Source organism: Microcaecilia unicolor, chromosome 4, assembly GCF_901765095.1.
Source record: "Microcaecilia unicolor chromosome 4, aMicUni1.1, whole genome shotgun sequence".
In the NCBI taxonomy this organism is placed as follows: Eukaryota; Metazoa; Chordata; class Amphibia; order Gymnophiona; family Siphonopidae; genus Microcaecilia; species Microcaecilia unicolor.
The window spans coordinates 370,191,097-370,204,131 of record NC_044034.1 but is presented as its reverse complement, the minus strand read 5'-3'; the positions used below and the strand labels follow the sequence as shown (position 1 = coordinate 370,204,131).

The 13,035-nt window shown below is 45.5% G+C and overlaps 1 protein-coding gene across 1 annotated transcript in view; it reads right to left on the bottom strand.

Annotated features, from left to right (window-relative positions):
- Positions 1-13,035, bottom strand: part of DMD (dystrophin) — a 2,615,032-nt gene that overhangs the window by 1,260,260 nt on the left and 1,341,737 nt on the right. The window contains exon 41 of the mRNA XM_030202363.1: positions 7,781-7,963. Coding sequence (XP_030058223.1) covers positions 7,781-7,963 — 183 coding nt within the window. The remainder of the gene's footprint in view (positions 1-7,780; positions 7,964-13,035) is intronic.

Sequence of the window (13,035 nt, the reverse complement as noted above, 5' to 3'; positions counted from 1 at the left end):
ATGTGGTTCCTTTGCACAAGAGTGGAAGTAAGGAGGAGGTTGGGAATTATAGACCTGTCAGTCTGACCTCGGTGGTGCGTAAGCTAATGGAAATGCTTCTAAAGAGGAGGATTGTGACATTTCTTGAATTACATGGATTGTGGGACCTGAGGCAGCATGGCTTCACTAGTGGCAGGTCGTGTCAGACGAATCTGACTGTCTTCTTCGACTGGGTGACCAAACAGTTGGATGTGGGAGGGGCGCTTGATGTGGTACTTTTGGATTTCAGCAAACCTTTGACACGGTTCCGCACAGGCGACTGATAAATAAATTGAGTGCCCTCGGTATGGGACCTAGAGTAACTGATTGGGTTAAAAATTGGTTGAATGGTAGAGACAGAGGGTGGTGGTAAATAGAGCTTGCTCTGAAGAAAAGGATGTCATCAGTGGAGTACCGCAGGGATCGGCCCTAGGGCCGGCTCTTTTTAACGTCTTTGTGAGCGATATTACGGAAGGGCTGTCTGGTAAGGTTTGTCTCTTTGCGGATGATACTAAACTCTGCAACAGGGTGGACACCCTTGAGGGGGTGAATGACATGAGGAAGGACCTAGCGAAGCTAGAGGAATGGACCGATATCGGGCAACTAAGGTTTAATCCCAAAAAATGCAGGGTCATGCACTTGGGTCGCAAAACTCCGAGGGAACGGTACAGTATAGGGGGGTGAAGTGCTTCAGTGTACAAAGGAAGAGCGGGACTTGGGGGTGATTGTGTCTGATGACCTTAAAGCTTTCAAACAGGTAGAAAAAGCGACGGCCAAAGCCAGAAGGATGCTTGGGTGCATAAAGAGAGGCATGACCAGCAGGAAAAAGGAGGTGATAGTGCCGTTGTATAAGTCTCTAGTGAGGCCTCATTTGGAGTACTGTGTGCAGTTCTGGACACCGCATCTACGGAAAGATATAAACAGGATGGAGTCGGTCCAGAGGGCGGCTATGAAATTAGTAAGCGGTCTTGAATGCAAAAATGATAGGGACAGGCTTATGAATCTCAACATGTATACGCTGGAAGAGATGAGGGAGAGAGGAGACATGATAGAAACGTTTAAATATCTCAAGGGCATTTATGTACAGGAAGAGAGCCTTTTTCAAATGAAGGAGAGCTCTGGAATGAGGGGGCATATGACAAAGTTAAGAGGGAATAGGCTTAGGAGTAACCTAAGGAAGTATTATTTCACAGAAAGGGTGGTGGAGGCGTGGAATGGCCTCCCGGTGGAGGTGGTGGAGTCGAGGACTGTTCCAGAATTTTAAAAGGCATGGGATAAGCATGTGGGATCGCTTAGGAACAGGAAGAATTAGGGGTTACAGAGGATGGGCAGACTGGATGGGTCATATGGCCTTTATCTGCCATCATGTTTCTAAGTAAACACTGTCTTACAGGCTCCTGGGTGGCTAGTTGATAAACAGTGTGTCTCTGCAGTGATGGTATCTTCAAATGGTAAATAATTCTTTTTCTCCTCCTGCCTGCTACGGATGATATGACAGGATGTCTGGATGTCAAAATGGGTACCCTGAATGAATCCGCTCTTCTTCTTCCCTGGACTTCAGAGGGTTGGAACGGTTCTCCATACCTTAAGTTGCAACTAAAACAAACCAGCAACTGGGTTTCTGGTCTGTTACTTGTCCTTTGGTCCTTGAATCCTTGCACCTTTAGCATGATCCCTGTATTGCTAACTCACGGGGGTGTAACAGGCTCGTTCTCCATTTAGGATTACTGCATCAGGCTGGACAGGCGGGATCTCCCTCTAGGCACGGGTCAAAGGTGGGAGATGGAACTCAAGACAAATTTGGCTGGCAGGAAGGGAACTTATAACATATAGAGGGGAGATAACTACTGCCAGAAGACCCTTCCCCAAATTGTCATAAACCCTCCTACCCCTCCTTCAGTTTCCAGAGGATTTTACCCTCTCTGGAAGCTTCTAGTGTGAACATGAGTCTTCCTGACAGGTTCTGTAACAAGAAAACAAAAAAAACAATAGATTCACATAAAGGCTACATCTGAAGCTGGCTCCAAGCTGTCTATCTAATCAAGGCTGGAAGTCTAGAGACGAGAACCGAAAATAAAATGCAGGCAGCCTCTTTCTTCCTATTAGCTGTCAGGGCTGCTGTTAAAATTCTCATGATGTTACACTTGCATAGGGTTACCTTATATCTGGATTTACCCAGACATGTCCTCTTTTTGAGGGCACCATGGGGCATCTGGGTGGTTTTTTTTTCAGCCTGCCCACTTGTCCTGGTTTGCGGGCAGGCTGGCTGGTGTGTGAGCCTCAGTATGTCCTCCCCTCACATACCTTAAGGTGCAATCTCAAGATTTGGACAGATTTACAGCTCCTCTAGTCCCTTACCCCATCAGCAATAATCCAAGGCTGTAGTCACAAGCAAACTCCAGGATCAGACCTCCCCGTCTGTCCTCTCCTCCAGAGATGTACTTCAATGAGTTGCTCCCTCTGGCCTTGAACAGCCTCTTCCCTGTTCGTGCTCAAGAGCTGGGCTTCCCTAGCCACCCAGAGCACTCCTCTCAAACAGCTATTGCCTTCGGATGACAATAACTCCCCCTTGAATCAAACTTAGGTTATCTGGCCTTTCCAGGATACCCCCTCTCCTCCAAGGCTCCTGGCGGGAGTGAAGGCAACCAAAGACCTCTTGCACTCCTCAACTACAACACTTATTAACTCCTAACTCTTCCCATACTGCCATTCAATAACAAGAAACATTTCTCTGTGCAACATATCCAGGAACCCACCCCCTTGGGCTGGATCAATTACCACCCACCAGTGGCGTACCAAGGGCAGGGCGGTGGGGGTGGTCCGCCCCAGGTGCAAGCCGCTGGAGGGGTGCAGAGAGCAGCTGTACGCCTGTCGGCTCTGCTGGTTCCCTGCTCCCTCTGCCCTGGAACAGGTTACGTCCTCTTCCGGAGCAGAGGGAGCAGGGAGCCAGCGGAGCCGAGAGCCGTGCAGCTGCTCCCGGGGGGGGGGGGGGGGTGCGCATCAGCGATCCGCCCCAGGTAGCAGCTGACCTAGGATCGTCACTGCCAACCAAAACTCCAGATCCCTCCCCTCAGAGACTCCAGAGTATTTCCTCAGATGACTTTTAGTACTCCTCAATATAATGAGGGATTACATATGCATATGAATAATTACAGCCCTAAATGTATATGGAAACATACAATCAACCAATTATGTTCCAAATATATTTATAACTGTACTATTTTTTTTTACTTTTTCTTTATAAGAAATTCCAATTACATATCAAGCAACAAATAAACTTGAACAGAAAAACTGGCTGTAGTCTACGTACTTACAGGTTAAAATAAAAAAATTAACCTATTGCTTCAGTAAAGGAAAACAGGAAAAAGGAATAATCTTCCCATTAACCGTTCCCAGCAATAGCCCACAATATGGAGGGTCCAATACAATTAAAGAAGGAAAAAAAAAAGGAACAGAATTGTACTAATTATTCATATGCATTTTTGTACATTTAAATTCAAATTCACAGATGCTGTGCCAAAACCCGGCTGAGTTAAGTCATCTTTGAAATGAAGACCTTTGGTGATATCGCTTGGTGGCCCTTTCATCTTTCCGGCCATCTCTGCTCTTCTGGTGCCGTCTACGTGTGGAGAGATTCATGTCCCGGTTTTTTATACATGTGTAAGTAGCAGCTTTTCTCAATACCATGGGCATAGACACGGGTATGGCACCTTTCTAAAAGGACCTCCATATTATTGTGAATCCCTTTTGATAGCCTTGGGGGCTCATTTTCAAAGCACTTAGACGTACAAAGTTCCGTAGATTACTATCCTGCTTATAATCGAAAGAGAAAAACGCCTATATTGCGACCCAAATCGGGAGATGGGCGTCTTTCTCCCGTGGGCGCCCAAATCGGTATAATCGAAAGCCGATTTTGGGCGTTTCCAACTGCAATCCGTCGCGGAAATGGGTAAAGTTGACGGGGGCATGTTGGAGGCGTGATGAGGCGGAACTGGGGCGTGGTTATCGGCCGAGGAGAGATGGTCGTCTTTAGCTGATAATCGAAAAAAAAGCCGTTTTTACCGCGATTTTGGGTCACTTTTTGTGGACCCTTTTTTTTCACGAACAAGTCCCAAAAAAAGTGCCCCAACTGACCAGATGACCACTGGAGGGAATCGGGGATGACCTCCCCGGACTCCCCCAGTGGCCACTAACCCCCTCCCACCAAAAAAAACCCACTTTAAAAACTTCTTTTCTAGCCTCTATGCCAGCCTCAAATGCCATACCCACCTCCATGACAGCAGAATGTGTTATATCCTGTGACAGCCTTTCCCTGGTTCTGATGTGGCTCTCGGGTGAGTGTGACACCTTTTCTGTTATGCGCACTGCAGAGTCACATCAGCAATGCATTGTGGTGGGTGTAGGGTATTGGGCTCCATGATTCCACTAGCTTGTGGCAAATGCTCACGATGTTGGTAGTTGGTAGGCTCTACTCCCATGGTGCTTTCCCCTCTGCTTACTGGGTCAGAGTATGCCCTGTTTTGTTTCCGGTAGTCTATGAGGTAGTGGCCATTTTTGTAAGCCAGTTTTAGCTCCCTTTCATGTGTTACCCACGTTACTGAAAGTGGGCATTGTACAGCATTCTGCCAGCTCTGACCTACTGCACCTCTGATCTGCAGTTAACTGTGAGTAAACGTGCTTATTCCAATAAAGGACGTTTTCGTAGAGATTAGTCTTCAGGTGTCAATTGGTGTGCCAATGTTATACAACAGCAACCAGTCCTAGAGGCCTGCGTGTATGCAAGTCCCTGGAGCACTTTTAGTGGGTACTGCAGTGCACTTCAGCCAGGTGGACCCAGGCCCATCCCCCCCTACCTGTAACACTTGTGCTGGTAAATGGTAGGCCTCCAAAACCCACTGTACCCACATGTAGGTGCCCCCTTCACCCCTAAGAGCTATGGTAGTGTTGTACATTTGTGGGTAGTGGGTTTTGGGGGAGGGGAGTTGTGTGCTCAGCACCCGTGGTAAGGGAGCTATGCGTGTGGGAGCGTTGTCTGAAGTCCACCGCACTGACTCTAGGGTGTCCAGTTGGTGTCCTGGCACGTCAGGGGGCGAGTGTACTACGAATCGTGGCCCCTCCCACTACCAAATGGCTTGGATTAGGACATTTTTGAGCTGGGCGTTTTTAGTTTCCATTATCGCTAACAAAAACAAACGCCCAGTTGAAAAACGTCCATTTTTTCGAAAATACGGTCTGTCCCGCCTCTTCACGTGCCCGTTTTCGGACATAGACGCCCATGGAGGTAGGCGTTCGCGTTTGATTATGCCCCTCCACGGGGATCATTTTCGAAAAAGAAAAACGTCTAAAAGGTGGCAAAAATCTGCAGTGGACGTTTTTCTCACAAAAACGTACTACTTGGTATTTTTTTAAACCAATTTTTAGACATTTTTCTATGAAGTCAGTCAGAAGTGTGTTCAAATCACAAGGGAGCGTGTCAGGGGCGTGTTAAGGGTGGGACCTGGGCGTTCCTAATACTTGGATGTTTTGCTGCCATGATGGAACTAAACAAAAATATCCAGGGCTATAAGTTAGACGTTTTGGTGTAGACCTGTTTAAGGCACAAAAGAAGTGCCCTAAATGACCCAGGGGCGTAGCCAGACACCCAAATTTGGGTGGGCCTGGGCCCAAGATGGGTGGGCAGAAGAACTCCAGCAGTCCTACAGGTGATTTGGTCTCTCCTTCTCTCGCCTGCATGCCATATGGTCTCAAACATCCCCCCTCTCCCGCTTACCTTTTAAATAGCAGATATTGACTGGCAGTGAGAAGCAACTAATACACACTGTAACAATGGTCATGTTGGCCCTGTAGCCTTCCCACTGCTGCAACTTCCTGTTTCCGCGTAGGCGGGAATACGTCAGAGGGAAGGCTGTGGGTCAGGTGTGAGCAGTATGTACCAGTCGCTGCAGGTGAAGATCTGCTATTTACAAGGTATGCAGGAGGGACAGTTGTTGGGAGTTTTCAGCTAGTGGGGCTTCGGAATCCTTACCAACCATATTATAGATGTGCTGCTACTGGGTGGGCCTGAGCCCAAAGTGGGTGGGCCTGGGCCCACCTAGGCCCACCCTTGGCTACGCCACTGAAATGACCAGATGATCATTGGAGGGAATCAGGGATGATCTCCCATTACTCCCCAGTGGTCACCCCCCAAAAATGTGATTAAAAACATTACTTACCAGCCTCTGATGTTATACTCAGGTCCATTAGAACAGCCTGCAGGTCTCGGTCCCTGGAGTAGTCTAGTTGTGGGTGCAGGGCAGACTGGTGGACCCAGGCCCATACCTCCCCTTATCTGTTACACTTGTGGTGGAAACTGTGAGCCCTCCAAAACTGACCAGAAACATACTGTACCCACATATAGGTGCCCCCCTCACCCACATGGGCTATTGGAGGTGTGTACAGTTGGGGGTAGTGGCTTTTGGGGGACTCAGCAGACAATATAAGGAGCAACGGTGAGATGTTTACCTGGGATCATTTATTTGAAGTCCACTGCAGCGCCCCCTAGGGTGCCCCACTGCTCTCCTGGGATGTCTGTGTGGCCAGTCTACTAAGAATGCTTGTTCCTTCTACATCCCATTGGCTTGATTCTGTTTTTCACTTGGACTCTTTTTTTCAAAAATGGACCAAAAGGATAAATGCACAGCACACAAAAACATCTAGCAAATAGCCATTTTTGAAGAAAGATAGACGTTTTTCTGTTTTGAAAATGGCTATATACCCCACTTTGATTTTTTGACGTTTTTAGTAAAATGTCCAAAGTTAGACGTCATATCGAAAATGCCCATCTATGTAACTCTGCAAGTGTAAGTGCTTTGAAAATATGCCTCTTAGTTACCTAAGGTGATATATATATACCTAAGGTCCATCAAGCCCAGGATTCTGTTTCCATCAGTGGGCCAATCCAGGTCACAAATACCTGGCAAGATCCCAAAAAAGTTCAATACATTTTATGCTGCTTATCCCAGAAATAAGCAGTGGATTTTGCCCAAGTCCATTTTAATAATGGTCTATGGACTTTTCCTTTAGGAAGATGTCCAAACCTTTCTTAAACCCCGCTAAGCTAACCGCCTTTACCACATTCTCGGGCAACCTAGGTCCTATTGCATAAAATTGGACCTGCAGTAACTCTAATTGTAAATATCCTTTGGAAGGATCTCAGTATTCCCTGAGCTGGTCTGAATGTATTTTTATGCAGCAGGAGGAACTACAATATATGTCATGGGTTGAATATAATCAGATTCACACGGATGATTAGAAATTTTGGCCAAGGCACAAAAGGAGCGCACTTCTCTTACTGAACTGGACCCTGGGTATGCACGTCACACGCTATGAGTGAATCAAAAAGAGAATTAAAACTTTGCATGAGATGACAGTTGAATAATCTGACATTTAACTGTGTTCGACAGGTCCATTGACACAATAAAAGCATGGAGAGTCCAAGAATTCAAAACTTCAAAATGTCATGAGAATATGAATGAGGCAAAACAAAACAAAAACATGTACTCAACCCAGTTCCCCGCCATGGGTTAGTTTTGCTATTAATTAATTGTTGTTATTACAACGTGATGCATGAAGAATCTGTATAGTGTACTTGTGGAAGTATGTAACATTTTCCAGACCAGGGGATGGTTTTCAAGGCGTTGGAACTGAATCATGGGTTGGGGAAATTAGAAGGGTTCTGTTAGTAGCAGTTGCAAACAAAATGGTTTGCCAGTTAACAACTCACAATTTGTGCATAGTTCAGTCGCCGAAACTGAGTAAATTTGTTCTCAATTTCTCGCCAGCGTCTGTTGAGCTGGATCAGGGATGGCTCCACTGCTTTGGCCGCCCCATCCTTAGACAAGCTTTCGGCCTGCCTGTGCAGTGCATTCAGGTGTTCCTTCTTCTTAGCCAATACTCCATCAATCTCCTAGTGGGCAAAACCAATACAGGGTCCAGGGCAGTTAGCTAGCTACATCAACCAACCTTCAGAAATCACCAAAATATATTGCTCGACAAAAAAATTTCAAGCCAACGACCTTCCACTTTTATTGTCATAACCTCAAAAAAAATGACAGCAAATTTCAAATCTTATCTTACATTTCAGCAAAAATAGGAGTTAAAATTCAAATTCAGTTATTCTCCTCGTTTGAGAGACCTGGTGACTAGTAAATATTGGGTGATCTTTCCAAGAGAGGCCAGAAAGTCTTTAGTTCGAACGTCTAATGACGGCCAGTTACCAGGATCGTGCAGAAAAGACGAGCCACACAAGACAGCGAGTGCTGAGCTATACAGAATCATTTTGAAACTTTGTGTGACAAGTTAAGGCCATTGATTTTCTTTCTGAATTGCATGGTAAAAACTAAGAAATAATAAAGCAAAACAAAATGATGGAAAAACAAAGTTAAACACAAAGTAATCTTTGATAGGGTGGGACATTGACAATGACATGGGATGAATTGAATGTGCTAACGTGAGACTGGCATCCACCGACCAAACAGTCATTTGTTCATCTGGAACAAAGATATGCAACAGTCAATTACAATTGTTAGTAGAAAAACAATTAATGGATTAACATCGGTTAACGTAATTCATGCTGTCCACATTATAAATAAGTAAAAGCACTGTGTTAACTGGACACACGGACAAATTTATCTCCTGTCTAATGCATACGTTATTCAAGCAGAGTTACCAAGTATGGTTGGTGTGCAATACTATGCTTGCGTGATGTCGTTTGTTTAATGTTTAGGTACAGATAACATTTCACACCGATACAGGGGCCCTTTTACTTCAGTGCATTTTTTTTTTTACACTTACCGCATTTTAAGAGCAAACATGAATGCATGGCATGTGCAAAGGCTGTGAGGAAGAGAACAAGACGGGGACGAGGAACCGCGGGAGGTGGTGGAGATCAAAACGGTAACGGAGTTCAAACATGCGTGGGATATGCATAGAGGAATCCTGTGCAGAAGGAATGGATCCTCAGAAGCTTAGCTGAAATTGGGTGGCGGAGCAGGTGGGGGGGAAGAGGGGGTGGTGGTTGGGAGGCGAGGATAGGGGAGGGCAGACTTATACGGTCTGTACCAGAGCCGGTGATGGGAGGCGGGACTGGTGGTTGGGAGGCGGGAAATACTGCTGGGCAGACTTATATGGTCTGTGCCCTGAAAAGGACAGGTACAAATTCAAGGTAAGGTATACACATATGAGTTTGTCTTGGGCAGACTGGATGGACCATGCAGGTCTTTTTCTGCCGTCATCTACTATGTTACTATGTAACTGCGGGGATGGGGACGGGGACAGAGCTCGTGGGGACGGAGACAGAACCTGCAGGGACAGGGTGGGGACGGACACAGAACCTACGGGAATGGGGCGGGGACAGGAAGAAACGTTGCCCCCGTGTCTTTTTCTACTTAGTATGAGGTACTTGTTGGGGGCATGCCCAAATGTCACCTGAAGTTACTGCACAGAAAAGTTCTTTATCATGTGTGAAGATTATTTGCAATTAGCACAGATTAAGTACCGTGTACTGACTGCAATGTGCAGTCCATACTATAATAATCAGAGAGAGAGAGAGAGAGAGAGAGAGAGCTTCGCCAATAAAAAGCTTTCCTTGAACAGGAGACACCCCAGCTTCTCAGTCTGAGAATTGGCTTAGAACCCTGGGATACAGGGAAAATCTGGCATGTCCTCAGGAAAGGAGCGGTTTGCAGTACATCAAGTCACCCAGGGTGGTTAGACATCAGTCACCAATCAGGGGGCTTAGTTCGGAAGAAGACCAGTTCCCACAATATGTGCTGGAACCAAACAGAGGCTGGGGTGGGGAAGAGAACCCACTGCTCCCTGGGAAGACCTGATAGAGGGAAGGAAGATAGGTAGCCTGAAAGCCTGTCTTTTTAGCAGCCAATAGAGAGCATGGAGTTCCCAGAAGAAGGGGAACTGTGTTCAGGAAGTGATCGTAGTTGTTTTGTCTAATGTGGATTGAGCAGAGAAGAGCTGCAGACTACAGAAATGCTTTTTTGCTGCGTGTGTGTGGGGGGGGGGGGGGGGGGGGGGGGGAGGGAAGCTTTATGCTGCTTGGATCTAATTTTCTACTTAAGAAACAATATTTTGAAAAGATAAGCTGGTTGTATTATTGTTTTCTACCCTGGCAAAGGGAATTTTTTGGATTTGGACTAATCTGTTTGGGGTTTAGATTGAATAGAAAAAAAAAAAAAGATTATTTATTTACAGAGGTTTGATATACCGCCTTGTGCCAAAAATGGTGTCAAAGTGGTTTACAATAGAAATCAATATGCATTCAAAGATAGAAAGATAAAAGCATCGGGAGTGAGAATGGTAGGGTAGCAGAAAAAGGTGCATTTTTAAAGAACTTTTGAATTTAAGATATAAGGGTTCTGAGCGTAGGTTAGTAGGTAAAGTCAAGGACAAATCAAACTCGGGTATAAAGTATCACATACCATGTAAAATGAGTTTATCTTGTTGAGCAGACTGGATGGACTGTAAGGACTTTATCTGCCGTCATTTACTATGTTACTCTTTGGGGTTCTACATGGAATGTTGCTACTAATTGGGATTCCAGAATCTTGTAACTCTTTAGGATTCAAGAATCTTCAGAACTTTTAGTACAAGAACAGTGCTGGCCAGACTTCTATGGTCTGTGCCCTGAAAATGGCAAGGACAAATCAAACTCAGGTATACATATAAAGTATCACATACCATGTAAATTAGTTTATCTTGCTGGGCAGACTGGATGGACCGTAAGGTCTTTATCTGCTGTCATTTACTATGTTACTCTTTGGGGTTCTACATGGAATGTTGCTACTAATTGGGATTCCAGAATCTTGTAACTCTTTAGGATTCCAGAATCTTCAGAACTTTTAGTACAAGAGACTTCGATGGTCTGTGTCCTGAGAATGGCAAGGACAAATCAAACTTGGGTATAAAGTATCACATACCACGTAAAATGAGTTTATCTTGTTGGGCAGACTGGATGGACCGTAAGGTCTTTATCTGCTGTCATTTACTATGTTACTATGTTAAAGCATTCCATAACTTAGCACCAGTATAACTTAAAGCTGTAGTACAGGTGGTCTCTAGTCTAATAACAGAGAGAGGTGGGAATTGGAGCAAGTTAGCATTTGATGAATGGAGCGAGTGTGTAGGTGCAGTTGAGAGAGACTTAGGGGCCCTTTAAATAAGCCGTGTAAGCGTCTACGTGTGCCCAACGTGCGCCAAAATGGAGTTACTGCCCGGCTACCACATGGCTCTTGGGGTAATTTCATTTTTCACGCACGTCCGATATGCACATCCAGTATTTTCAGACACGCATATCGGACGCGTGCCAAGTGGCATTTGACACGCGTAAGTCATTACTGCGTGAGTCTTTACCACTAGGTCAATGGCTGCCGGTAAGGTCTGAGACCCAAAATGGACAGGCGCCTATTTTGATTTTGCCACACATCCATTTTCGTGAGAAATTTTTTAAAAAGGCATTTTTTGCAGGCGCGCTGAAAAAATGGATCTGCGTGCGCCCAAGACACGCGCCTACACTACCGCAGGCCATTTTTCAGTGCGCCTTTGTAAAAGGGCCCCTTATAGAGTAAATCAGAGGTTTGCATTGTATACATGCATAAAGAGGTAAGGTAACCGATGTTGTTTATGTCGCAAAGGTGTTATGTGGTCAAAAGGCTTTGCGTGATGCAGAAGGCGGACGGTTGTAGACTGTACAAGTTGAAGACATTTTAAGGAGTATAGTGGGCGAGCTGCATAATGAGAATTATAGTAATCCAGATCAGTACTTACGAACGAAAGAAGGCGAGAAAACAGAACAAATGGACTTTGACGGGAAAAAAGTCTCTCGAGCTCCTAAGGATGAATGCACCTTGCATAACAGTACAATACCCATTTTCTGTCCGGTTCCTGTCCCCTAACGTGACATGCAGTGAACGCACAGATTGGCATACACAGTCACCAGCTTCATGCATTAACAGCACACTCTAATTCCCATGTTAATTGCTTCATGCACTTGAGTAAAAGGGTCCCATACTGAACAGAGAATTTCACCGAGCCACAGGAAAATAAATGCCATGCGATGAGAAACATTCGCTTCCTTTTTCGTTGGTTAGACATGAATGCGACACTAATAACTTCCACATCTGTTACCTACATATCTCAGTAATATATACAACATATACACACAAACCACACACATGGATATAAAAGTAGAAAATCCTTCTCTTCTGTCACCATCACAGACACGTAGTTACACAAGTTTTTCCTAAATATCTAATGTGAGTTCTGATTTACAGAGATATACATTTGTTAGTACACATTTGATGATCTGTCAAGTGTATGTTAAAAATTTAGGGCACTCTAAATAGATGCAACACACTCTAGGTTACAAATTAATGTGTGTTAGTTCCTTTAAGGGCCCCTTTTACAAAGCGGAGGTAAAGGGAAGTACCACTGGATGGACCGTGCAGGTCTTTTTCGGCCGTCATCTACTATGTTACTATCTTGCTTATTTTCGATTTGTGTCGGAAGATGGCCGGCCATCTCCTAAACCCGGCCAAATCGGTATAATCAAAAGCTTCAACTGCTTTCCGTTGCGGAGCTGGCCAAACTTCAAGGGGGCGTTTCGGCAGGGTATGGAAGGTGGGGCGGGGGCGTGGTTACGAGATGTCCAGCTTCGGCCGATAATGGAAAAAAGAAGGCCGGCTCTGACGAGCACTTGGCCGGCTTCACTTGGTCCATTTATTTTTAGGACCAAGCCTCAAAAAAGTGCCCCAACTGACCAGATGACCACCGGAGGGAATCGGGGATCACCTCCCCTTACTCCCTCAGTGGTCACAAACCCCCTCCCACCCCCCAAAAAAATTAAAATTCATTTTTGCCAGCCTTTATGCCAGCCTGAAATGCCATACCCAGCTCCATGACAGAAGTATGCAGGTCCTTGGAGCAGTTATAGTGGGTGCAGTGCAATTCAGGCAGGCGGACCCAGGC